The 25,773-nt window shown below is 46.4% G+C and overlaps 1 protein-coding gene and 1 long non-coding RNA gene across 6 annotated transcripts in view; one reads left to right on the plus strand and one right to left on the minus strand.

The window, feature by feature from the left end:
- Positions 1-2,852: 2,852 nt before the first annotated feature.
- On the plus strand, positions 2,853-6,074 carry LOC310687706. The gene is made up of 3 exons (XR_014516552.1): positions 2,853-3,602; positions 4,024-4,154; positions 5,560-6,074. It is a non-coding gene; the product is annotated as an uncharacterized lncRNA (long non-coding RNA).
- Positions 6,075-21,738: 15,664 nt separating this feature from the next.
- The window catches only part of LRRIQ1 (leucine rich repeats and IQ motif containing 1), a 99,279-nt gene continuing 95,244 nt past the window's right edge, over positions 21,739-25,773 (minus strand). For all 5 annotated transcript variants that reach the window (XR_014516533.1, XM_083463078.1, XM_083463080.1 and 2 more), the window contains one exon: positions 21,739-22,621. Coding sequence is in view for 4 of the 5 variants with exons in the window: in XM_083463078.1 (XP_083319204.1) it covers positions 22,488-22,621 (134 nt within the window). In the remaining variant the exon portion in view is untranslated. The remainder of the gene's footprint in view (positions 22,622-25,773) is intronic.

Below are 25,773 nucleotides of genomic sequence, written 5' to 3' on the forward strand. Positions count from 1 at the left end.
CTGGACGAAAAGAGGAAGAAAGGGGGGGGTCTCGCGACGCGTTGCCAAACTGCAGGGCCAGCTCCGGGGAGTTACACTTCGGGGCGGGGGACCTGTGTGGGAATCGCCAAGAGAACCGAAAGGGGTCCTGGCTGGGTGCGAGAACGGTGAAGAAGGGTAATAATTGCCAACAGCGTCTGGAAAGTCCGGGTTTCAAGGATGCGGAGAAATAAAGTCGGAAAGTCACCATCCCCGAAGGAGCGAAGCGCCTTTAACTCGGAAGTAAGTCGCCCTTGGTCTCGTTACATCCGCATTTCCAACTCCGGGTCCCATAGGCGTTTGCTGTGGGGCAGCGATCCCCTCAACAGGTCTGATTTCCATACAAGGCTGCAATATATTCTCTACTTCCGAGGAAACGTTTTTAGGACTCGGCCTACGTGTAAGCCTGCAGGAGAAGAATCCTTGGCGTTTGCTTCCTCGCGAGGAAACACGTTGAGGACTGCAATAGGCTACTACGCGTTTTCAAGTCACTGACTCCAGAGGAGCCCCGTTGGCTTCAAAGGGACTATTTCAAAGTAAGCAATAGAAAGCAACAGTTTGATCCGGATAGTTTGAGGAGGAGGGGAAGGAGCACCCCCAAAGTTTAAATACTGTTCTTTATTCTTTATAGCAGGGCTCCGTCAACCAAAAGGCGGAGGCATTTTTCTTATATTAAATATATATTTTTAAATCGGCTCACATGTGTGTTTCATGTTGAGATATGATATATTTCAAGCATGCGTGTGCATCAGGGTTTTCAGCAGGAACTGCAGATAAGGGAGCTACAAATTGTTAACCACTTTATATACCGATTTTTTAATTACTATTAATTCTTATTAGCTGTTTTATTGCGTTGCAGCCAAGACATTGAAGAGTCCTGCGGTACCTTAAAGGTTAACCAATTGATTTAAGATATGGGCAAGTAGGAAAGCTCATTCTCTCCCCCCCCCCTTCACACTCAAAATGCCTCCAAAGTGCCTTTTATTATTTATTGCTAGGAAATGCACATAATTCTGACAATCGTTCATCTATAAAACAACCTTGTCCAATATTAACCCTTGTTCTTTCTTTTCAGAAGTGTCTGCTAGGAGAGGGCTGACATTCCAATGCTGCACCCTTTCCTTTTCTCCTTTCCTTCCCTACCCAACCCGCCCCCCGTCAATAATTAATCTGCCAGCACGGATCTTTTGCGTGTCAAATGATCGTCGGAATCGTGTGACGCTTCGTCTCCCTGCGGGCTTTCTTAGCAGCCTGGACTCCTATCTGGAACGTTTCTTGCAGCGCAGAATCGATGGGTTCGACCTGCCGAGATCTCTATGTCTCTGTCTTTCTCCGTCGCCCTCTTTCATAGGGACTGGGGTTAAATAAATAACCGAGGCTGCTTTCCTCATTGGAAGTCGCTGGAGTACTGTATTTTGTTTGGTTCGTTTTAAGCGGGTATCAGAAACGCCTGCGGGTCGGTGGCACTGATTACGTCCATCACAAGCTTCCTCGCACTTTGCGACGAAGTCGAGATGTATAGGAGAGGCTTTTGGGAACAGCTGTTGTGTGGACGTCAGAAGGGATACACGGGCGATCAGGATTTTTCGGGGGGGGGTAGCCCCTGGCCTGCCTGAGGCACAAATTGCCAATCATTTTGCTAGTCGTTTCAAAACCTAGCCTTCATCTAACACCTTTCTTCTTCTTTATATAACCATCACCATCATTTGCATTCAACTAAGTTTTACTCACAAAAGACCCTTTGAATTTTCATTAATTCTAAGGGCGATACTCAGCCAGATGGGCGGGGTATAAATTTATTATTATTATTATTATTATTATTATTATTATTATTATTATTATTATTATTATATTTAGCTAAGATTTTTACTCGGAGTAGACTAATTGAAATTAATGGACCTAACTTACTTGTGTTCATTAAATAAGCCCCATTAATTTTAATGGGCCGAGCAACGAATGTGACAGACAATTCAAAGAAGGGGCGGGATTTCCTAGGTCGGGGTGTCCCCTGGGCTCAACGAGACTGAGAATAGAAATCCAAGGCAATGTACTTAAAATTGGGGGGGGGGGATCAATATTGTAAAGTCCTCAGGGCAGGTTTGCTTATGTTTTGCTTTGCTTTTGTTACACCATTCTAATGAAATGACCAATATAATGTGACCCGCATTAGGGGATCATTATGATCCACCAGCAGAAATGGCCACAATCATCCTATAAATAATTCTTCCTTCATAGCCCCCATTCGGATCCATCATTGCAGTGGATTTCGCGCAGGAGGTGGATTGTAGAACAGGTTTGCGTGCGTTGTGTTCAATTATTATTGTTGTTGTTGTTGTTGTTGTTGTTATTATTATTATTATTATTATTATTATTATTATTATTCCGTCTTTTATGAAACTATAAACAATTGCCATTTTCCGGAGATTATTACAGGATTTCGAGGTCTATTTCAGCACATGGTAACGTTGCCATTGGCTCAAGGTGCGAGGCGCCCTGAGCATTAGCCCGTCGGCTCCTGCTAGTGTCTGTATTGGACATTCTCCAACGGAGGTTTTCATTGGGTGGTGGGGTGTGGGTGTGGGTGTGTGAGAGAGAGAGAGCTCAGGCAAACACACAAACCATTTTACACCACCGCTTTGAATGGTGTGCAGATCGATATCTGTATCCCAGCCGCTGGCAACGCTTGACTTCCCAAAGCCCAACCCTTTCTACACACCTAGTCGGGCTCACGACCAGAAGCTAGCTGCTTCCGTGTGCAGGAGAGAAATAATTGCAACCGGGGGTGGGGAGGTGGGGTGGCGGGCTTCATTCCAAGTCGGCGTGTTTAGGAGAGGTGAGGTTGAAGAATGCCTTCTTCCACTGTGAAAAGTCCTGACCGAGAAAGGAAGGGAAAAAAGAATCAGATATGAAAGAGATCTAGCAGTTGGGACTGCAGCAAGAAAGCCACACACGGCGCACAAAATAATAGTGTGTTTTTTTTGTTTTGTTTTGGAGGCGTTGATCTTACGCCGAGTCAGGAGCTCCAATCGGCCTTTGCTGAACTCCTCCTCCTCTTTCTCCCGGCTTGAAGATCCCCGGCCTTTCGGCCATCCTTTGGGCCCCTCGGCCTCGCCTTGCCAGGGAGCTAGGAGAAGGTATCCGAGAGAAAGCGCGCTCGGCGCAGCGAGTTGCTGGCTTGCTCGGTGTCTCCTAAATGAAAGCCACGTGCGGGTCTGCTGCAGTCGCGGCGCGCCCCTTCTCCCAATACAAGCCAAGGCAGTCAGCTAGCAAAAACTGCAGGGGAGGAAGGAAAGGGGATTGCGCAGGGCGGGGGGCGGTGGAGAGAGAAAGAGAGGGAGAGAATCGGCCTTCAGCCGCAGCTTTCAGCGCCGCCACACAAGATAGGCTCCCCGGGACCGCCGGGACGAGCGAGAGGACGTGGTTCAAACGGGGCCTCCTAAGGATACCCCTGCCTGGGCCCAGGGGCGGCCTCGGGGCTCTTCTTCGGCTCTCCACGGCCTGCGCTCTGCGCGCTCTGCTTCCCGGATGGGATTTCCCTTTCGCGTCCCCCAGTCAAAAACAGAACGGATACAAGGCTCCCTCTGGTCAGTTTCACTTGGCTGGTCGCCCCTTTCCGCCCTCCTGCGCGCGTGTGCGCGCGTGTTTGAGCCCCCACCCCGCCCTATCGTTCCCAGTTTGTGCTTCGCCCTGGATCTGATGCTATAAAACTCTCCCCGCGCCCCCACCATCGCCAGACGAGCTCCCCTGATTTATAGGCCTCGGCTCTTGATAAGATCGGGCCGCGCGGGTGTACAGCCGGGGAGGGAGACTTCGTAGCGCAGAAACAAGATCCTCTGCACCAGGGAGAGGGGGGCTACGAAGGAAAGGGGGGGAAATATCCTCTGGCTGTATTGGGGTGGACGGATCAGCCCGGGACCTAAGCTGCTTGCCCCCCACCCTTCAAAAAAACCCACCCCACATTTATTTTCTTTTTTCTCTGGCTTTGCTCCACCTATGTCCCCAAAGGGTCCCAGCAGGCAAGCGGAGGCCATTGATGTCCATTTCTCGCAGTCTGGAGATGCGCAAAGCGGGATCAGAAGATCTCTTGCAAAGAGAGGCGAGCCGGGGCCGCTTCCTTTCCCAAGAGGAGGCTGGAGGTGAGATCGCTCTGAAAAGCTTCTTTTTTCAGGACGGATTCCCGCGGCTACGACAGGCAACCAGCCAGACCCCCACCCAACCCAACCCCGCGCGCTTTTTTTCTTTTTTTTATACGGGCCGGGCTGCAGATGTCTCGCTGTGTTTCGCGAGATGGTGCCGTCCCTGAACCGGCTGCGAGAGGGTGTCGGCTCGATCGCAAGACGGCTCTTGGCCAGGGGGAGTGTGTGCGCAAGGGGAGAGAGACAGTCCCCTGAGATAACCCCGAGAGAGAGAGAGAGAGAGAGAGAGAGACTTCCCGGACAAGCGGCCTCCCCTGCTCCCGAGGCCGGCGGAGGGCTCGGGGCACGGATCTGAGTGCGCTGAAAAGCGCAGCTGCTGCGCTGCGTCGTCAGCCTTTCAGCTCGCAGGTCCGCCACGATTAGGCGCCCTTGGAGATGGCCATCGACGGAGCTAATGCTCTGAGGGAAAACAAAGGACCCTCGCGCTAGGGGAGCGGGGGGCAAGTGGAGAAGGGAAGGCGGAGGACTCCTGCAGGCGACAAACGGGCTCGAGAAAAAGGTTGTTTGAAAGAAAGGGCGAAAGATCCGCACTGCGCGTGAGAGGGAAACGGAACAGGAAGCAAGGAGGAGAGAGGGAGGGCAAGGCAGCCGGACAGCCTAGGGGGGGCACCGTAGGGGGCTTGCGTCCCATAGGGACCTCTTTTCCAGGTGAGCAAAAGTTGTTGTTGTCAGAAGGAAGTCACTGCCTCTCTCTGTAGCATAGGCTGGAGCCTACGAGCCCTCTTCTCAACAGCTGAGCTTCCCAGGGAGAATCGTCTGATCAGCAACGTAGCTCTCGATTAATAATAGTAATAATTGCACCGAATTTCCTCCCACCACCAGAAAGGTTAACTGTACTTTCAAGGGCAAGTCGTCTTGATCAGAGCAGAACATATGGGGAGCATCATACCGGTTTTTTAGGGTCAACCGTTACCCGCCCCTCCTCCATATTCGTGCAGCCTTGCTATCTGAGAACATTCTCCTGCCTTTAGGAGCAATTCCTAGCAAGCTTGCAGCTTTAAAGAAAAGTCTATAGTTTCTAGCTGTTAAGGTGTTCTGTGGCTATGCTTTGTATGAAGTGCCTTTCCCAGGCACTCTTTGGTGTCAATTTCCTAAAATGCGTTCCCAGCCGGCGCCCTCCTCCCTTTTCTCTTCCAACGACTCTTTTCTTGAGCAGCAAGGTTAGCATCCTGGTTAGCATTCTGGCTATAGTTTTAGCCCTGCCTGCTTAGCATCTCCTTCCCCTCGACTTATTCCTTACAGACAAGGAACTGATTTTATTGCCTAGCCTTTCCAGGGTGGCGCGAGTATTTATGGAACTGAAAATGCGCGCGTACAGCTCTCCTCTTTTCTTGTTTCATTGAAGGCGAACTCCGGGGAAAGCGCTCATTTCTCGTTACTGGCGGTTTGCTAGAACGTAAGCCTGCGATTATCCGCGGAGAAGGGACTGAGCATGACCAAGGAAGACGGGTGGATATTTTTAAATGCTCCTTTTCCAAACGGGTCCCGAAATAAGCCAGCGAATTAGACGTGGAAGTCAGCAGCCAATCTGCCGTTGAACTTGATCGACTTGTCCAAACAATGACAAAAACGCCCCTACAATTAAACAGCACGTTGGTTGTGTCACCAGTTTCAGGTGGGTTAGCACCTTCTCCGCTTGTTTAGGTTCCACCACAGAGCTTGCTCCTTTTATTACAATATTAAAATGGATTTAAACAACAAAACAAACAAAAAACAAACAAAACCCCTGTTATTCAAACAATACAGGATTCTTCAAACCCAAAGGATATTTGGGAACAAGGGCAAGGAGGCCTGAGGAACAAAGGGGACTTTCGTGGATTAAGCCGAAATATTTGGATGTTTAGAGTTCAAAACTGACTGAACTGGAGAGGATAATTTAGGCTGCAACCTTAAATACATTAAATACATTTGCTTATTGAACCCAGTGGCGGGGGGGGGGGTGTCTCTGAGGAACCGTGATCAAGTTCGCTTGGTGAGAAAAAGTACTTCCTGAAATACTAAATTCCAATGAATTGTAAGTTATTAAATTTTATTGGTGGTATAAAATATATTTGGACGCATTTATTGATTTGTTCATCGGATATATATGGCTATATATGGCGCATCTAACTGGATTTGTCGGTCTGCTTTGCCAGAATAGCCCTTATTTTGATCCTAAACTCAAACGAGTAAAGAGACGCGTGATCCAGTTGCCAAAAACAGCAAAGGCCGCTGCGATCCACTTTTCCCGATTTCATCCATAGCACAGTTAAACTGATAAATCTCCAGGGATTTAAAGAGAGTCTTTACCCTCGACTTCAGCGGGCATATATCTAACAATACGCAGGTTTATTTGCAAATATGCTCAGCTGCTTTGAAAAGATCTTACTTCCAAATAAGTGAGTTCAGCATCACTTCAGTTAGTCCGCGTACTTCGGCCTTGAAAACTTTTTAGTAAGATATAAATCCCACTGGCAATAATTGTTGGTGTTTGGGGGCATATTAGTGGCGCGTCCGACTGTCTTCTTTTCTAGAATTTCTAGGCACAAATCTAATTCCTGGAAGACGTTGATTGCAAACACAGAGGTTTATTTCGGGTGTTAATTTGTTGTGCGTAAATAGCACTGTGGGGCTCCGTAGCCAAAGCCCTTAAGGCGGATTGGAATCCGCATCCCGCCCCTTTGCCACGCATTGGCGACGTCTAGAAAAACCCAGTAGTTGCGAGCATGGACGGCTGCTTAAAACGTGTTACGGGATAGCTAATGGGCATGAAGTGTTCCTGTCTTGGATATGCAACAGGAACACCCCGATCGGAAATAACAACACGGACTTGGAAATAAATTCCATTGAAATCAGCTTGGAGCTTGTTCCCAAGCCAGCGGTTTAGGATCTCCGCCAGCAGAGCCAGGGCGGCGCTCCTCATTGGTCCGAGTCGCGTTGGAGGAATGTGGGAGCTCCTCGCAGCCTCTTGGGAGGCGAGCACAACATTCTCCCTCTGGGCCAAGATCCTGAAATGTCACGGTTCCCTAACAAAGCTCCTTTTCAGGATGGCCAATTTCACGATGCCTCCTTTTTGTTAATTTACTACAACAACAAACGACCAAAAAATAAATTTAAAAAAATCACCTGGAGCCCAGATGCGACTTCACCGAGTCGTCTTTGGAAGTGCAGCAAAGGATCTCAAGAGATCGAGGCTCCCCGGGTGGCTTGCCCCACCTGGCAAATGTCCAAGTCTTGATGGACCCAGGTTTTCGAGGTGGCTCGCCGAGTAACCTTCCCGGGACTAATCCTGCTACGCTGTTGTCCAGGTGCAGAGTACGGGACTAGCTCTGGGAAAGGGTGGCCAAAGCCTCCGCTTTTGCCCGGGTGGGGGAAATCGGCCTCTGCAGTCTAGTCTCCAAGCCAAGGTCGCTTTCCCAGGTCGGGAGGAGGGAAACGGGCTGAGGAAGGCCAGCTCAGCAAAGCTTGGACGCTCTCCAGCCGTGCAAAAGACGCCGAGAGTAAGCGCGTTACTTGGGGCCGACTGCTTCACCAGTCCAAAAGGCTCCTGCCGTTTTCTCGACAGCCTCTGCCCAGCACGAACCGTTTCTCTCTCTCTGTCTCTCTCCCTCCCTCCCCCTCCCTCCCCCGCGCGTCGGATCTGTAATAAAGTCAAAAGGGACCTATCATCATGGTTCCAGTCTTCAGCCACTGCCCGAGTCCGGATTGTGAGTCTGAAAAGATGAGAGTGTCAAATGAAGGAAAGGTGAAACTGTCCACTGCAGGACCAGACCGAAGGTCCACCTGCAGGCCAACCCTGTGGCCAATTCGCCCAGGAACAAGACTCCCAGTGGGGTTCAATGGGACTTACTCCGAGGGAAGCGTGCGTAGGATTGGAGACCTCCTCCAGCACTCGGGTTCAAACAGCAGTCCTCCAGATGCGCCGCGAAGGTCACAGGAAGGGCACGAACCCCTCCCGATTGCCCACCTCCAATCGGGTATACTGCGGCTGTACATGGATGTTCCATTGTGTAGGTGTTGGTGGATTTTGCAATCACTTGTCTAATAGCTTTTTTAGCTGATTGCAACTATCGCCCGAGCTCTTTGATAATCGAAGACGTGGAAGGAACCGAGAGGGCATCCCAGAAAAGCCGCCGAAGTCCCAGCGAATTCAGTGGGACATACTCCCTGACAAGCGGGCAAAACTTGGCAGCCGAAAAGTCGTTTGCTCTGCCTCCACTGCGCTGCCGCCACCCCTGGATTTGGAAGCGTTGCATACACGACGTTAGCAACAATTCCTACCCAGCCTATACCTATTCTGTGGTTTCTTAGGAAATAGTGAGTTTTCATGCGTTTCCCCCCAAACCAGCTTCGATCCTAATTGACCTAGCTGCGTATTCCTTTCACCCTGCACCCTTTAAGCGGCTAATATACTATTTTCATTTTCGTGGAAAACCTCTGAGCACTTGAGGTGAGGATAATCCACGTTACCAGTGGGAAGCTAGATTTTAAATATTTGAGGCACGACCCAGCCCAAGCTGGACCACGTGCACCCCGATCCTGTTTACACAGCAGCAAAAAGCAGGTCGCCTTGACTTATTCCCAGCTATAGGTCGCCAGCATTGCAACATTGCGCTCTTACGCATCTGAGCCAGAGAAAACGAAGGCCGCCTCTCAGCACCTTTGCGCGTGATACGGGGGTGCCAGATTTGGAGAGAGGAATGCGAGACCATGGCTGAGGCTCCCAGCCTGCCTTGGCTCTCAAGCCTGGTGTCAACAATCGCTTTATTTCCTCGACTGACTCGCCCAGCCGTAATCATAGGGGCTGCTTGGCTCAGCTGCCATTCATGACACATGCCTAGAAAACAGAGAATGTTTCTTTTTAAAACCATGGCAAAGGCTTCTCTAGACGAGCCGTTGATTACCAGGGCGATTACGCACCGCTCTGCGCGCTTTTCGGCGCACAAAGCGGTTCGAGGCCGACTTTAACGCGGAGCGCCATAAACCTGTCAATGTCGCGTCCAGGAGAGAGATTACGAGGGGAAATCGGGAGTGTGCCTGGCAGCGGTCGCTTTCCTGCTTTCGCCTCCTGCAAAAAGCCGAGTTGATTTCAAAGCACGTTCGGCTTTTTGATGACTTCCTCCCCGGGATGCGGATTTGCGCGAGGATCTAAGGTCTCTCTCCGAACAGAGAGAGATGAGCTAATATTCCTCGTGTGGATTCAATCTTTGCTCCCCGGGATATCTGCGTTTATCTTGATGAAACGGACATAAGAAGGAACGACTTTCGCGCATATTTTCAAAAGGAAGAGCAAACTAAGGCAGCGACCCCAAAATCCCTTTCCTCGAAGTTGGGGGGGGGGGACTTTGGGCTTCACCTTTCAATTCCGCTTCACACCTGAGGCTTCAACCTGGCCTGTGTCTACATTGCAGAGATGGGGATTCTGTGGCCCTCTAGATACTGATGAACTACGAATCCCTCAACCCTCAGAAGTTGAAGGTCAACATCAGGCATAGGTAAACTCGGTCCTCCAGATGTTTTGGGACTACAACTCCCATCATCCCTGACCACTGGTCCTGTTAGCTAGGGATGGCGGGAATTGTAGTCCCAAAACATCTGGAGGGCGAGTTTGCCTATGCCTGGTCAACATCATCAGGCCCCCCGCTTTGCAACCAACGCGATTACAATGGCAGCCCCGGAAAGAAAGCCCACTCGATTTGATTTATCCCCCATCGAGAGCCTTCACACGTGGTACCAAAAAAAAAATAAGCGCTAAGGGCGCAATCTCCCTTTACGCAGCAGGAGCTTACCCAAAATAAAGTTCCCCGGAGTGCAATGGGAATTACTCTTCAGTAAGTATGCATAGGGACGCCATGCAGCCTATGCAGGTTTACTCCAAGAAAGCCTTTCCTTCAGTTTGTCTTACTCCCAAATAATCGTGCCTGCGGTTAAACTCGTTACGCACAAGCTTATTTGGAAGTAAGTCCGGATTTCTTTAACCTTCCAATAAAATGCAAATGGGGTCAGGACACTGCAGAACTGTGCAGGTGAACTCGGAAATCTCACTGAATTCAATGGGCTTGTTCCCACGATTGCTGTTTTAGTATGGAAACAGTGGGACAGGGCTGGGAAGAAGCAGCTTCCTGAATAGAAATTTACCTCGGAGTTGGATTCTAGCTCCACTGGACTCTGGACCCATCCTAAGCTTCCCCATGATGGCTGAAGGAATATTTCCTAGAGGAATCATAGCCCTGGGGTTTCCCACCAGGTCCTGTCTAATGTTCGTCCTACTCAGAGTAGACCCACTGAAACTAACGGGCGGGCGAATTTAGACCCTTTGATTTCAATAGGTCTACTCTGAGTTTAGCATAGTTGGATACAACCCATTCTCTCAAAGGGCGATCTATTCAAACGTGGCGCAGGATTGGTTGAGCCAACCGCGCTTAGTTTGTAGGTCATCCTCCCCCGGCGCATTTGCCCTTTCCATGTCCGGTTCCTCTTCTCTTTGATGCTATGCATCCCATCTTGAGCACACTGAAGCTCATTTGCTAGGTCTGATGGTGCTGCGCAGCCTGCTCCTATTCAGGTGTTACGTCTCTCCAAAGTAAAACCCACAGAACGACTGGTTGGAGTGTGGTGCTGATAACGTCAAGGTTCGATCCCTGGACTGCATATTCCTGTATTGCAGGGGGCTGGACTAGATGATCCCCAGGGTCCCTTCCCTATGATTCTATGACTGCAACGCTAAAACAGTGGGAGTTACTTCCGATGGAAACTGCATGGGACTGGATTTGAGCCCAGAATTTTGATACTACAATAGCTTAGATCGATTCTCAGTGCTAAACCCCAAGGACTGATAACATCCAGTTCAGCATTTGTAAGTTCTCTTCATTTCAATGGAAGAAAAGCACCCGATTCACTTTCCCACTGAAATATCCAGTATCATTAAAATTGCCTTGGAATAAATTCTAAGAGTGACAGCATGAATACTGAACACTGGTCAAGGTTAAATAGGAGTTGCAAACTGCACATAGGATTGCCCCAAACAACACTGATTTTTAAAAGCTCAGTTTTAACATCCTTCTCTCAAATATTGTTACAATGGGTAAGAGGGGGAGACACCCAAAGAAGTTGCCTTTGAGTTTAAGTGCTTCGATATGCTGTGTGCAGCGAAGTTCACTGTCAACCAGACGGAAGGTCGTGCTGCGAAAGGGGTTTTTTTTTTTTGCCTAGTTTTTCTATCATGTTTAGGATTAAGGTACAACGATCGTCCAATTTATGCTAAGGTTCTACAGCAAGAGAAAGGCAAACGGGAGAGAGAGAAAGAGGGGAAGAGTGGGAAGGGGGGAGAGAAAGAAAGAGAGAACTTTATTGAGTTGAAATTCTGTCTGACTTGCTAAAAATGAGAGAAATATTTGCTCTTTCACACAAACGTAAACCGCCTAACCTTTGGTGTTGAGAAAATGATGCAATGTAGTAGGGGCAGGTCTGTTGGCTGCGAGCCTAAGTGCCCTGACTCGCGAGTAAACCAGTCTCAGGCTGAGGGGAAAGTGACATTCCTGTTGCTAAAAGCGTCTGGCGCAGTTCTGCCGGGCGTGCGCGCCATGGTGCGCTTGGGGTGGGCTTCTGTACCTGCGGCGTGGGGCGCGTGTGTTCCAGCGGAGGGATCCTGGTCAGTTTCAAGCCGTCGGTTTCGTGCCTATTCTTGGCTCTCTCTCTCCCTCCGCCCCCTTGAAGGGGAGCCTGCCCTTTGAAAATACACCCTAAACGTCGAGGTGAATGCTGAAAAGGGACTTTGCGGTCACCAGGTCTGCTCATAATATTTGAGCAAGCGTGCCTCCTTTCGCTTTCCGCCGAGTCGAACATATTTTTCAAACCCTTCGTTTAAATACTGACGTTTTCGCGTGGACAGTCGGGTAGCTATTGCTCATTTTGTCTGGGAAGCGCCATGAATGCTTGACGTTACAGGCTGCCTTCGAGGTACCAGCAAAAGCCTCTGGGCTGCTTCTGCGGCAGAGCGCACAGTGATCGTTGTTGTTGCTAGGAAAGCGACGTGAGCCTTTTTCAAGACACCCCTCCCCCACATTTTATAAGCGAATTGAGAAGAGGCCCCAAGGGAATGGGACTCAGCCTGGCGACCTCTTCCATCCAGATCCTGCTGAAATCCAAGAAACTGTGCAACTAAGATGCTAAAAAGTGCAAGCAGTATATCTGATGTGTTCTTAACCAGGTTTACTTCGGTGCCAGTTCAATTGGACTGACTTCCGCATCAGCATGGATTGCGGCCTCTGGCAAACTTCCTGTAAAGCGAAGTACCACTGAGGCAAACATGTTTCTGGACTGCCCCACTGCACAATGCTTGGGGGCAGCAGGGTATGTGTGTAGGGTAACATCATGACCAAGAGCAGGGCTCTAACATAGACTTTCCCTAGAGATGTAGTCCACCCTTCCACACCAAGTGTGGAGGAATTTATTTTATCTCATTAAAAAATGTATGCAATGAATGGTCTTTCAGAATGAATGGTCTTTCAGACGTGTGAGCCCCTACCTGCGGTCTGTTGTGGAGCATGCCAGGCAGACCAGTAGTACAGTGACAACCAGGTCTCAGTGGGATTAGTCCTTGACGTGTCCATTAGACTGCCTGGCACACTGCTTAGGGTGGCTGCATGATCGGGTCCTGTAGTTCATCCATACAGTGAACCCTGTCTCTCTCACACATCCACACGAAGGAGTCGATGGATGAGAACTGGAGGATTAAGCAAGCGAAGTGAAACCCAGTATCAGCATAAGACTGCATTCATATGCCTACTTTTCTGGGAGTAAGATCCATTAAAGTAATGGGGCTTAACTCGTGAGTTTTGTTTTAGTTTTACATTTATAGCGCACCTTTCCTCCAAGGAGCTCAAGGTAGCGTAGATAGTTCCCCGCCTCTCCAGTTTATCCTCAGAATAATCCTGTGAGGTTGAGTGACTGGCCCAAAGTCACCCACTGTGTTTCGTAACTGAGTGGGGATTTGAACTCCGCTCTCCCAGGTCCTAGTTCGACACTCTGGCACTTTATTCCATTTTCAGGACATTTCCTCATTATAGTTGAGCTCTCACACGAGGTGAAAGCCACTTCCAGAGCAGTAGTGGAATACAGCGCTAGTTTAGCGCTCATTTCCATTTTATCTGAAAACGCATTTTGACCCTGGAAGCAAATAACACGGAAACGAGCGCTAAAGTCGCACTGTGTTCCACTGTAGTTCCAGAAGTGGCTTTTACATAGCGGGAAAGCTCAAATATAACGCAGAACTTAACAGTTAGGGAAAAGGGACGGAAACGGAATTAACTGTCGTTTGAATGCAGCCCTAGTTAGAAGATCGCTCTGTAAAGCGTGTCTTTCACGAGGACTGCTCCAGAGCTCGTCCTCCTCGCTTCTTGCAGTGCTTCCTCGTTAAACAGCACAGAGGAACAAAACCTGCTCTGGAAGGAGGACCCTGGGACTCAGCTGGACTAGTAGACATGCATTGTATAGGAAACAATGGTGTTTTCTTTTCTTTTTCTGTAAGAGACCAGATTACGGTCTGTGTCCAAACCCTGAGTGATGCAGTGCAAAAATTCAAAGGCCGGGGTGTGTATTTGGTGAGTTCCCCGTTTATTTACTAGGAAGCTCCTTAGATTTCAGCCGAGTAAGTTTTAGGGTCACAGCACGACTGATCCAACCTTTGTTGGGTCCGGAAAGTTCCGTGTTAGTGTTTTGGGGAGGAACTCTGCATACCTACAGATGGGGGGGGGGGGGGAGAGATCAGAGGCGATGTTGCCCTGCCAGTGAAGAGCATAGAAGCTGATCAGATAGCCATTCCCCAGCCTAGACTTGCCTTAGACATCCACGCGCCCTCGGTTGCGATTCTAATTCCGCAGTCAATTTGGATTGAGGCGAAGCTTTGGAGTGCCCTGCGCGCGCACTGTTTCAAAGCCCGCTTCGCTGCATTTGAAATGCTCGGGCCAAAGTCCAGCAGCGCAGAATCGGGGGTTTTCTGCTTCAAAAGAACCTGAACGAATTCATCTCAGCCTGTCCCCAGCCCAACAAGAGCTGCCTTTGTGCTCTGCAGCCGCCGCAGTTTGGAAAGGGTTTCGGCCACGAAGCTGCGCCACTGGCTGTAATGGAATCACACGACGTCTCCGAGGGGAGACCCCGAAATTAGCGCTCTGCGGAGGTGGCAACAAAGCGGCCTCTTTAGCACTGAAGGCGAGCGTGCTGTTTTATCCTAAAATAAAAACTGCCCAGGGACAGAATCCAGTTCGGTGAGGCAGGACCCTAGAAGCAGGAGAGAGGATAGTTAACACTTTCCCAAGATTTTGCAGTGAACGTAAGTTTTGGAAGGGGCGTTAAAATCTGCAAGGCAGCCGTGTGTTTCCTTCAAGGTTGCGATCCTGTTTACACTTACTAGAAAGCGACAACTTGTTGAACTCCGTTAGTTTGTTGCTGTGGCGCAGAGAAGACTTAACAGATTTTATGGTGTGGGTGTGGTAAGCGCCGGCCCTATCATTAGCAACAGTAAAGCGACTGCCTCTGATTTTGAGCTTCATAAAAGCGCAGCAAATTGTTAGTTATTTAATGTGTTGCATTTTTACTGGTAGAGAGGGGACCCGGCGCTGCTGAGACTTCCTGTTTCAGGGGCCAACAGATTTCGACGGGACTTACTCCAAAGTAAGTGTGCATAGGACTGCAACTTTAGCCCTAAATCACAATACAATAGAATGCAACTCAACATAACGCAGTGCAGTGCAGTGCAATGCAATACATCCTTTTCAACTTGGTGAGACTTGTTTCAGATGAAGTATGCCCAGGATCGGACTGAGAGGCTGCCAGTATGTCCCTCCCTATACTACTAGGGTTGTTTATTATAGATTTTGAGCCTGTCGAACAGTGAATGCCAATAATGATGACATACAATACAATATAGTTTAATATAAAATGCATTAGGCGCGGCGCAAAATTTAAAGGAACAGGTTCCTTTTGTCATGCCCACGATCTTCCTGGAACTTATTTCTGAACAAATCCACACAGTCTGCGCAGGTCTGGCCGTTCAGTTCTAACCGTAATTGACAGGAAAGTTGAATCACATGGGAAACGTGTTAGGAATAAGGTGGGGTACCAGATGCGATCATATTTTCGTTTGTCTGGCAAGGTCGTTTTTTCTTCGCTGTAGATCCCCTCCAGTGCGGAAAAGGGCGAGCTCAGTAGGAGAGAATTTTTTCCTCTCTGCTCGTTTATACGGTCATTGCTTCGAGCCCTTGATCAAAAGCAAAGCTCCCCTCTCCCGCCAGGGAGTCAGGTGTCCGAAAGGTACACCCAGATCCTAAACAGGCTCCCTCGGACGCCAGTTCCATTGCGATCAAAGTCGGCTAGGCTGGCTAGCAGTGGCGCACTGGCTCCCGCTCTCAGCTTCACCCAATAAAGCCGAATACTTTGCTGTCACCCATCCCACATCCACGCCGCCCCTGGTTTCAATGGAACTGATTCCCCAGTTCCCAAACAGCGTTTCGACTGGGCCATTAGCATATTCTCAGCCAGGCACCAAATGTTCCGACTGCTTTGTAAGCGCAAGACAAACAAACGACGCCCCGTTTTGAAATCGCGTCAGTGTGTTGTTGTTTTTCCCCAATTGCAGAAGAGCCGGTGAATTCTAACGACGGAAGTAGATGGTCTATCTCCCTAAAAATAAACCCGAGATAGACTCTCTGACCATTGGCGCTTCCCGGACTCCATTGCTGACTCGAGACTTCATATGTCGAGCTGGGTTTTATTGCAAAGGGTCTGACTTGTCACCCAGCACACTGCAATCCTATACATGTTTACCTGGGATTCCTTTTCCTAAGTAAACATTGCACTGCGTAGGTCCAATCCTATGGAAGTTTTTTTTTTTCCTGTGCAAGCCCGATGGACTTGAATGAGAGCTGCGCAAGGTTGATCAGCATCAGGCTTCACACGACCAGGTCCTTATACACGTATTAAAAAAGATCGTCCTATTTGCTTCCAAATAAAGATGTGTACAGGAAAATTGAGGCGGAGTGGCCGGATATTTAGGATCGGTGTTTTCTTTATACTTTTAAAAATATGGCTTGCTTGGAATTTTTGTTATTCAGGTTGAAAAGCCATCCCAATCTGCTATATGTCTTTCTGTTTTGTTTCAGCTCTCATTCAAGTCGGCGAAGCTCCCGCAAGGGAAAGAAACCTCGTTGGAGATTGTGTTCTATAAGCTTATGCATACTTACTTGGGAGCAAGTCCTACTGAGCGCATTGGAATTTACCGAATAGTAGAATGATGCTCAGAAGATAGGTCTCTAAGTGGGGTGTGTGTATGTGTGTATTAAAAAACAAACAAACAAACAAACCTCCACCGACATGAACAGGCGTTTCCCCCTCCCCGTGATGGGAAGTCATAACCCACAACCTTTCAGTTCAATGGGACAAGAAGACATCCATCCCAGAGTGCATCGCGCGCTGTTCTCGCTCTTCCTCGCACGGCAGACTGCTAGAGCGATAAAACCACGTTGAGTTTTGGGCAGCAAAACCCAACAAGCAATCTTGTGGCTCCCCAAACTCTCAGATTTGTTGTGGTATCAAAAGGCCTGTTCGTCAGCAGGCAGGCACTGTTCCTCGACGGTCCGTTTCAAAGCAGCCGAAGTCTCACTCGTGTCGGTTTCAGCTCTCCAAAGCAGGGGAGGGAAAGTTACTGGGTCAGTTTCCACGCAAGGCGTGGAAAGCAGACCGTGGAAAGCACAAGCTCCCCGACCCTACGACTGAGGTTTGACCTGCTAGGGTAAAGGATTTTCTCACTGACAAGCTCCTCCACAGTAACTGGCTTGCGGTAGATCGGAGCCCCGATTTCAACGCAGGGAGAATCTTGCATTTATTTCCACCCAGTGCGCTTAAGATCTGGGGCGCGATCCTCTCTTCTGCCCTGATTTGATGGTAATTTTAATTGGCTTTCCTTGTTACTGTTTTTGGACATCTGGGCTGTATTTTGGGCATAGCCGTATCTATGCTGTATGTTTGGCATAGTTCTCTGGGCTTCGGCAGGCGGGCCAGATAAGTAAACCATAAATAAATAAAACAAATACTCCCAATTTTAGACACCCCCACCCTCAGACGGTGAAGGAACTATTTCTTTTTGATGTCTTCAGGTCAAGATATACTACATGTAATTGGAAGCGGCGTGATCCGAAGCATGTGCCCTTAGAAATCAGAGCTGGAGAGTCCTTCGCTTCCAGAGGCGCCTCTGTCGTGGAACTGAAAGGGGCACTTGCTGCGGGACAGAGGTTTGCAACGGATTTCAAGCAGCCCAAATTTAGTTTATTAGCCCCAGGGAGTGGGATGGGGGGGGGGTTGAGGACTCTTTCAGCTTCCGATCTCCAAGCCCATTTCCTTGGGAAGAAGGCCCAGTCATTTCAGTCGGACACTTCGGGATCAGGCTCCTGGGAAGGCGCCCATAGTCATAATTCACAGTGTAGCGTTATTGGTTTCGGATGTGGATCTTTGTCATTCGATGTTTTATCATGATGATGATAATTTTGGAAAACAAATCGGGAAGGATGCGTTCGTTGTATGAATAGAGGAGTCACAAAACAAGCAGCTTCGCCTTAAAGAGCTACAATTCCCAGTAGCCTTAAAAACTACAGTTCCCGAGATTCTTTGGGAGGAGGTCGTGCTTGAAATGTGCTTTGAATGTATTGGGTGGGCCTGTATCACTTTGCATAATCCCCAAACCTTATTATTTGTAAGTTCTCCTGGTTTGATATGCTAAAGGAAATTCCCACTACAATGGTGAGTCTTGAAAACTCACGTCTCCTAAGTTACAAACTGCACCTGTCGATTGAAATTGACCGCCACATAGATTCATCAATGAATGAATCCCAACCATTTAACCGAACAAAGTTTATAGCGCTGCCTAGATTTGCTTTCACAGATCAACACAGAGGAAAACCTGTTTTGGTATCTCTAGCCTCTTTAAAATGGACTCAGCCGGATCCTGTTCAAGAGACCGACTTGTTCGTTAATATTCACACGCGGTACAAATAACGTGTGTGTGTGTGTGTGTGTGTGTGAGAGAGAGAGAGAGAGAGAGAGAGAGAGAGAGAGAGAGAGTGAAGGAGGGAGGGAGGGAGGGAGGAAGCCTTAGAAACACGAATACGGAGCTATTGGACGAAGCCGTCCACTCTGACCCACCTGGGGCCAAATCGGAGCCCAGCCAGGCCCATAAAACAGCGCCCCGAACGACGAGAGATTGGATTTGGGATCAGCAATCCTGATTTGCAGAGAATACTAAGAACTTAACCGGAACGGCAGTTCAGCCACCTCCAGCGTTGTAGCCTCTGGGAAGGTGTTAGGGTACTTGGAATCTGAATCTTTGTACTAAGGCTAGTTTTGCAGGTCAAAGAAAACAACGCCTTTCGCCAGGAGTGGAATGCCTTTAAAAAGGATTGTTGTGTGCGTGTCTACACTGTATCCTGCCACTACTGAGGTCAGTGGCAACTTCCTCACACGATTTCCAGCCCTTCACCACCCAGAGATGGAGTGAACTAATAGATTTTATAACTAGAAAATAGCCAAGCGTCCAGAACTGTATTGGATTGGGAAATAAATTGAAATGGAAGGTAACGGACAACCCCATTTGGATCACTTTCACATGAATGAGCAGCTGCTTTTAGCACTACTTAAAATGTGTTCTGGGTGACAAGTCTGTGATTATTATTTATTAGATTTCTATACTGCCCTTCATCTGAGGATCACAAGGTGGTTTAAATATAAAAACACAAAAATGCACAACAAAGTAACAAATAAAACACTTTGTTTTATATGCAAGGATATTGATAGCTCATCTCACCTACCAGTAGCAGAGTCAGGGCAAAACTTGAAGCCAGCATCTGCCTCTCCCTACCCCACAGTGCATATGCTGAAAATCCCAGTTTAGGATGTTTCTGCAACAGATATTGGGCTTCTTGTACAATTCTGGCAGCAAGATATTTCCATTCAGTTGTTTTCTCTGATGTAAGTCATACCAAGTTCTTGTACTTTAACATCTCAGCATTATTTCATTAGGAGTTAAAACATTTTTTTAAATAAAAAAAAATCCTTTTCCAGTCTGATGAAGGCAAAAGGAGGCAAAGACTAGTGAGCATAGTGAAAATGGAAATAATTCTTGGCTGTGATTTGCTTTCTGTGGTTCACAATTTGTATAGGTTTCTTTAGAATTTTGCTTATGAGGACTAGAAACCTGCTTTGCCACAAACATGGTCTGAAGTCCAGGGATTCAAAGTTCCACAACACAGGGCGCTAGCATGGCTACACAAATGCCTGTGCATCATGCAATCACCCCCATATGGGAAGTGCTTGCCTGCCACTGTTATCCCCCTTCCCACAGCTGTCATTTTGTTTGGATTGCACTGGGAATCAAGGCCATTGCCATAAATAGGCTGCAGAGGAGCAAACATGTCAAACTGTAATCACTCATGAAACAGGCACACAATATGCAATTAACAACCTATTGGAAGTAACTTCACCTGGAGTCAAAGACACTGACTTTCAATGTCCCAGCCTACATGAAGCTCAGTTTTCATACTTAGAAGCATAATAAGGCTTACAGCCAAAATGGGGTTTGGCTCAAGGTATGGCAATAATGCATTGCAATCTTAAACATGGTCTAAAGGTAAAGGGATCCCTGACTGTTAGGTCCAGTTGTGGACGACTCTGGGGTTGCGGTGCTCATCTCACTTTACTGGCCGAGGGAGCCGGCATACAGCTTCCGGGTCATTTGGCCAGCATGACTAAGCCACTTTCTGGAGAACCAGAGCAGCGCACGGAAACACCATTTACCTTCCTGCCAGAGAGGTACCTATTTATCTACTTGCACTTTGTCGTGCTTTTGAACTACCAGGTTGGCAGGAGCAGGGACTGAGCAACGGGAGCTCACTCTGTTGCAGGGATTCAAACTGCCAACCTTCTGATCAGCAAGCCCTAGGCTCTGTGGTTTAACCCACAGTGCCACCCACGTCCCTAAAATGGTCTACTCAGCAGTAAATCACATTGAATTCAGTGGGCCTTACTCTCAGTTAAGTGTGTCTAGGATTGCAGCTTCACTGAAGCTCTCTTCAGGCATTACTCGTGTGAGAAGCATGTTGAATGGGGTTAAACATGCACTGTCTTTCCCCATGCCTTCCCCTTTCAAGCAAGTAATGCCTGAAAGAGGGCTACTGGTATCCACCATTTTAATTTAGTAGCTTCTTCATGGGCACTTCTGTTGATGGACGTCTATCAGAATTATATTCCACACTTTCCCCAAGGAAACAGTATATTCAAAACAGTATATATAGCTCCCTCTCTTCTTTTAACTCCATCCCTGGAAGGTAGGTTAGGTTGAGCAAGTGGACTGGGGCCATCCTGTATGCTTTGTTGTCAAGGCTCCCCATTCTAAGGTCACCTCCACATCTCATACAACTTAAATAGTTGTGGCTTCCCCCAAAGAATCTTGGGAACTATAGTTTGTTAAGTGTGCTGAGAGTCATTGGAGACCCTTAACAAACTACAGATTCCAGGCTTTTGGAGGAGAAGCCATAACTGTTAAAGTGGTAAAGGACTGCTTTAAACATATGGTGTGGATGTGACAAGTCACACACCACGAATGGGAAACTTTTCAGAGTAGAAATGGCATTCTTCCTGAACAGAATTCCACTGCTGAGATTTTAACCTGGACAGCTCAATTCTGAAATGTCTTAAAATGAGAATACTTGGACATCAGTGAATTTACAGCTAGCAACTTTGCACAACTGATTTTCACTGCACTTTATTTCCAAGTGAGTGTGCTTAGGGTTTTGGACTGCATCTTCTTAAATCCAAGTGTTGGGCAGGTAAGTCTGAAAGCTGAAACCATCTGTTTAGCAGCATTTTCATTTTAAAAAATGAATTATGACATGAGACATTAAAATACAGATTGTAATTCAATACCCAAATCTTTGTGTGCAGTAAATAGCTGGCAAGACGAATGTGCAATTTTCTATTTATCGCAAACCCAGCCATAAAAAATATTAGAGGTCCATACTGCTTTGGTTTTTCCTACAGTGGTCTTAGACAATGAGAAACATTTCCAAACCATATTAACTTGAAGACATTAATGAAAACAGACAACATGATAGGAACTTTACTGTGCCAGGGAATGTATAATATATTCTAAACACAGCCACAACATATTAATACATCTTTTTTATTTTTATTGACTGAAGCCTTGATTTTTGTCTTAGCTTTTCTATTTCAACAGTATTTCTGAGTGGGTCAAGGCTCCAGTGGGATATAATAACACCAAAGTAAATAGAAGAGTTTAAAACCAAAGAATTGTTTCTCCAGATTCTGTCAGCAATTTGTACCATGCTAACCGAAACATTGCTTCAGTAAGAAAAGCATACATGCATTGAAGTAATGCAAACAACATTAGTATCAGTGGCATGGAAGGGACGGACTCATCATGAGGCTACAAAAGGGTAGATTTTGACCGATACTGAAGTAATAGGCTAGGACAAAATTGTTGTGTGATGTTAAAAGTTATACTTTAATTCTGGAAAATAGGGTAGCAGACCTGAAAAGTAAGAAGACTGCCAATGTACCACAAAATAATAAACATAATTTGGAATTATGAAACAGATCTTAATATCACATTACTGAACTTTAATGTGCTGTGAATGTGCATTCATTCACCCCACTGGGGTGTGCAACTGCTGGGGAGAAATTGATGCATTTTTTACACAAAACATATTTACATCATTAATATGTTTGGAATAAGATGGACATTCCACATTTTACTTTTTAACAGATACATATTCCAATCTACAAAGCAGAGAAGCAAAATACCTAGATTTGGGCCAATTTGATTTTGATTTGTTTTGCTTGATTGAGAGGTACAGGAAACGAGTTTAAACACATGTACTTAAATCCAACTGTGGATCAGGCTATCTCGGTCACATACCACTGCACAATCACAAACCATTATTGTACGTATACATCCATTTGTTCACCGGATCACACCAGCCACTTTATAATAATTCCATACATACATGCTTTTAAATCATACTGCAAAAATAAATTTCAGATACAAATATTGTAATTTCTCTGATATTTATAAAAGAACTTAGCCAAAGAAGAAGAAGAAAAGGTGGGAAATCATGCAGCGTAAAATAAAATACAGCATACATGGAGCTGAGGAACTTTCTATCTGCAGAATCCAAAAAGAATGGCAATGTACAGGCTCACCACATGTTTTAAATGCTGAAGGTCCAATGACTATTTCAAAGCTTTTGCCTTCTTTTTGCCACTTCCCCATCCACCGCTGAGCTGAACTGGATGGTCTCGAAATGAGATCCGCTCTTTGTGTGAGGGCCCCAAAGCTGATCTTTCAGGCACAGGTGCATCCTTTTCTACACAAGAAGAAATTGGTATGAAAATGCTGTTGCTCAAGTCATCTTTAAAATAACAACAACAACAACAACAACAAAATAGCAGCCTCTCATCATGCCTAATTTTGTTACTTAGTTCCTAATTCAAAAAGTTTTAGCAGAAAATCTAAGCTACTTTAAAGCCATTAACTGATTAAAAACTTTGATCTCAATGGCAATTTGTGGATATTTAATATGTGTGTGCTCTCTCACACATGTGTTTCTTCTGAATAATTGCAGATAAAACATTCATTGGCCGGGAAATCACACTAACCACATTGGCGGAAATAAGAGATGTGCAGAGTGACAACAATGTGATCAGCACTGAATACTATTTCACAAGGGAATGCCTCTGATTAAGCATATACATTTTAAACATATAGTTAACACATTCACAAATTGCATTGATAATTCATTCACATTTACATGCTATCTCGCAACTGAGATTTGTAAAAAGCATGGGCAGGAACAGTATTTTAGGAATATTAGAATCAAATTGAAAAAATCCAGACATATAATTTACATATTCATTGTTTCCTTTTCGTGTCCAATTATTTCTTCGTCATTTGCACATACCGTATTTCATGAACACATAAGTGGCACAGAGATATCATTTTTATGGATTCTGGCATTTTTTAACCACATGAAGAAAATTCCAGATGATTTATAGGGCCAATGGGTTGCTATTTTAATTTCTCAGCCCAACATACGCTCGCCAGACTTCCACCAAGGGAAAGACAGAGGAAGTCACCATTTACTCCACTGAATAAGAAATGGAGAAAGCTGACCTAAATAGTGAATTTTTATTCAAATCTTAAGTCTTCAATGGTAACTATGTAGCTGTCAATAACACCTTCAGAAATTTCTGAGTACTACATAGGGCTCCAATCAGCCTCAAACAGGAGCCATATAGCACTCTCTGGGGCTTGTCAGATGTAGTTTTATCACTTCCCTCCACTATACAATATAGTGATCATGGTAATGGGTTCAGGATGAGGGCTGGCTGCCCATCCTGAATCTGAGTGCTTCATTGCTCTATAACTGCTACTGTCGGTGGTTGAATATAGCACTGCATGTGTGTGTGTCGCTTGCCACAAAATGTTCCTGGCCTCCAGGGTAACCTTAGCTTAATTTGACTAATTCCTCCATACCTTCATCATTCCACAGTCCATCTGCCCACAACCACACTGTGATAATGTGCATTCTGTGCTGGATGCAGGTACATTTTTGGGGTGCTGCACACACATATTGTTCCTGTCTTGCACCATTCATATATATAAGGCTCATCCTGCTGGAACGGTTATAATCCATTTTGTACCGAGAATGAACTTCTCAAGTGCTTTCTGTCTCCCTGTGTACACAGAGAGCGCTTTTTCATGTCATCTTCTATTGGGGTGGACTTTCTGACATTGCAAGGCCTGTGCCAATTCACATTTTCCAGTCTAGCTACATACACTAGGAAAAGCAGGGAACAGACCATGGGTATAACCTCAGATTTGTATTGATTTACAGTGGTGCCTCGCAAGACGAAATTAATCCGTTCCGTGAGTCTCTTCGTCTAGCGGTTTTTTCGTCTTGCGAAGCAACCCTATTAGCAGCTTAGCGGATTAGCGCGTTTAGCATCTAATTAAAGGCTTAGCGGCTAAAAGGCTATTAGCGGCTTAGCGGCTTAGAAAAAGGGGGGGAGCGAAAAAAATCGCAAGACTTGCAAGACTTTTTCGTCTTGCGAAGCAAGACCATAGGGAAATTCGTCTTGCGAAGCGCATCGAAAAACGGAAAACCCTTTCGTCTAGCGGGTTTTTCGTCTTGTGAGGCATTCGTCTTGCGGGGCACCACTGTAGATTGATGGGGCAGGGCAGCTGCCCCCTTGCCCTCCCTTGGCTACACCAATGGAACAGACTGTATATTGATAAATTAGTACATCAGTTTCTGTAGTCTCATTTTAGGGACAGCCAGCATTTTGAATGACCAAAAATAATTTCAAAAAAGTACTATAGAACAACATGTGCTCAGCTGCAGTGTGGCATTACATCATTTCTGCCCACAGCCAGGAGGCATGGGAACACAAATTTAGGGGAGTAGATAACACCAATGTGTTGGTGTACATGTACTGGTTGGTATACATACCCATCTGTGTGTACAGACAACATGGACAGTGGTGGCTGCTTTGCCTAGTATTATAATGATGTGAAGAGGTGTACAATTAAAAAGCACTATCTACAAAAGTGCCTTACACTGTAAACATAGCCTAATTGTGCATTTCACACAGTGTCTCCAGTTTCTGGTTCGTGCAGACATTCAGCACTTCCCAAAATGGAAATGAGAGTGCACATTGAAAACAATGCAGAAATGAGTCATTATAGCTGTGATTAAGCTGTACTGCGCCCTCCCCCCAAAAGCAAAAGACAGGAATTTCTGTCTTTCATTTTAAATGTGAGCCTAGAATTCCCTCTCCAGGCAATTAGAAGTCTTGCTCATATTTTTCTCATCACTATTCTTTCGACATTCTACAGGTCATGGAAGCTCACAGGCTCCCCCCCTTTTTTATACAAAAACCTTTCACATAAACTTTTGCATACCTAATTAACAAGTATGTGAAAACCAGAATCATGGGTTGTATCCAAGTAAGTCCAACTCAGAGTAGAGCCATTAAAATTAATGTCTGGTCATGCCCATCATTCTTAGTGAGTCTATGTTGGATATAGCCACTTGCTTTTAGGTGGTCTCATTTTGCTTTCAAACAGACACTTGCCTACTTAGGTTCACTATTAGAAGGAATGTGTAATTTTAATGTAATTCCACATATTAAATTAGGAAAATATGCATCTTTCCATTTGAGTACACACCAGCTGGTGCCAACTTCAGTTCCTTGAGATGCATAAGTCTTTTGCAAGTATATTTCACAGTATGCGTTTTGTTTATACATTTGCAGTGTATACAACACGGCTACTAAAAGTGGATATGGCCTCTAGATGGATGTGTTTATAGTCAAAATCATCCAAAGCCTCTGATATGGCTTCATCTGATAAATGAAGGTAATTCAATGACTTTAAAAATATTAAGAAGAGCTGGTTGGATCAGTCCAGTGGTTTTCAACCAGTGTGCCATGGCACCCTGGGGTGCTTTGAATGATG

This window comes from Podarcis liolepis (genome assembly GCF_965112155.1).
Source record: "Podarcis liolepis genome assembly, chromosome: 10".
Classification (NCBI taxonomy): domain Eukaryota; kingdom Metazoa; phylum Chordata; class Lepidosauria; order Squamata; family Lacertidae; genus Podarcis; species Podarcis liolepis.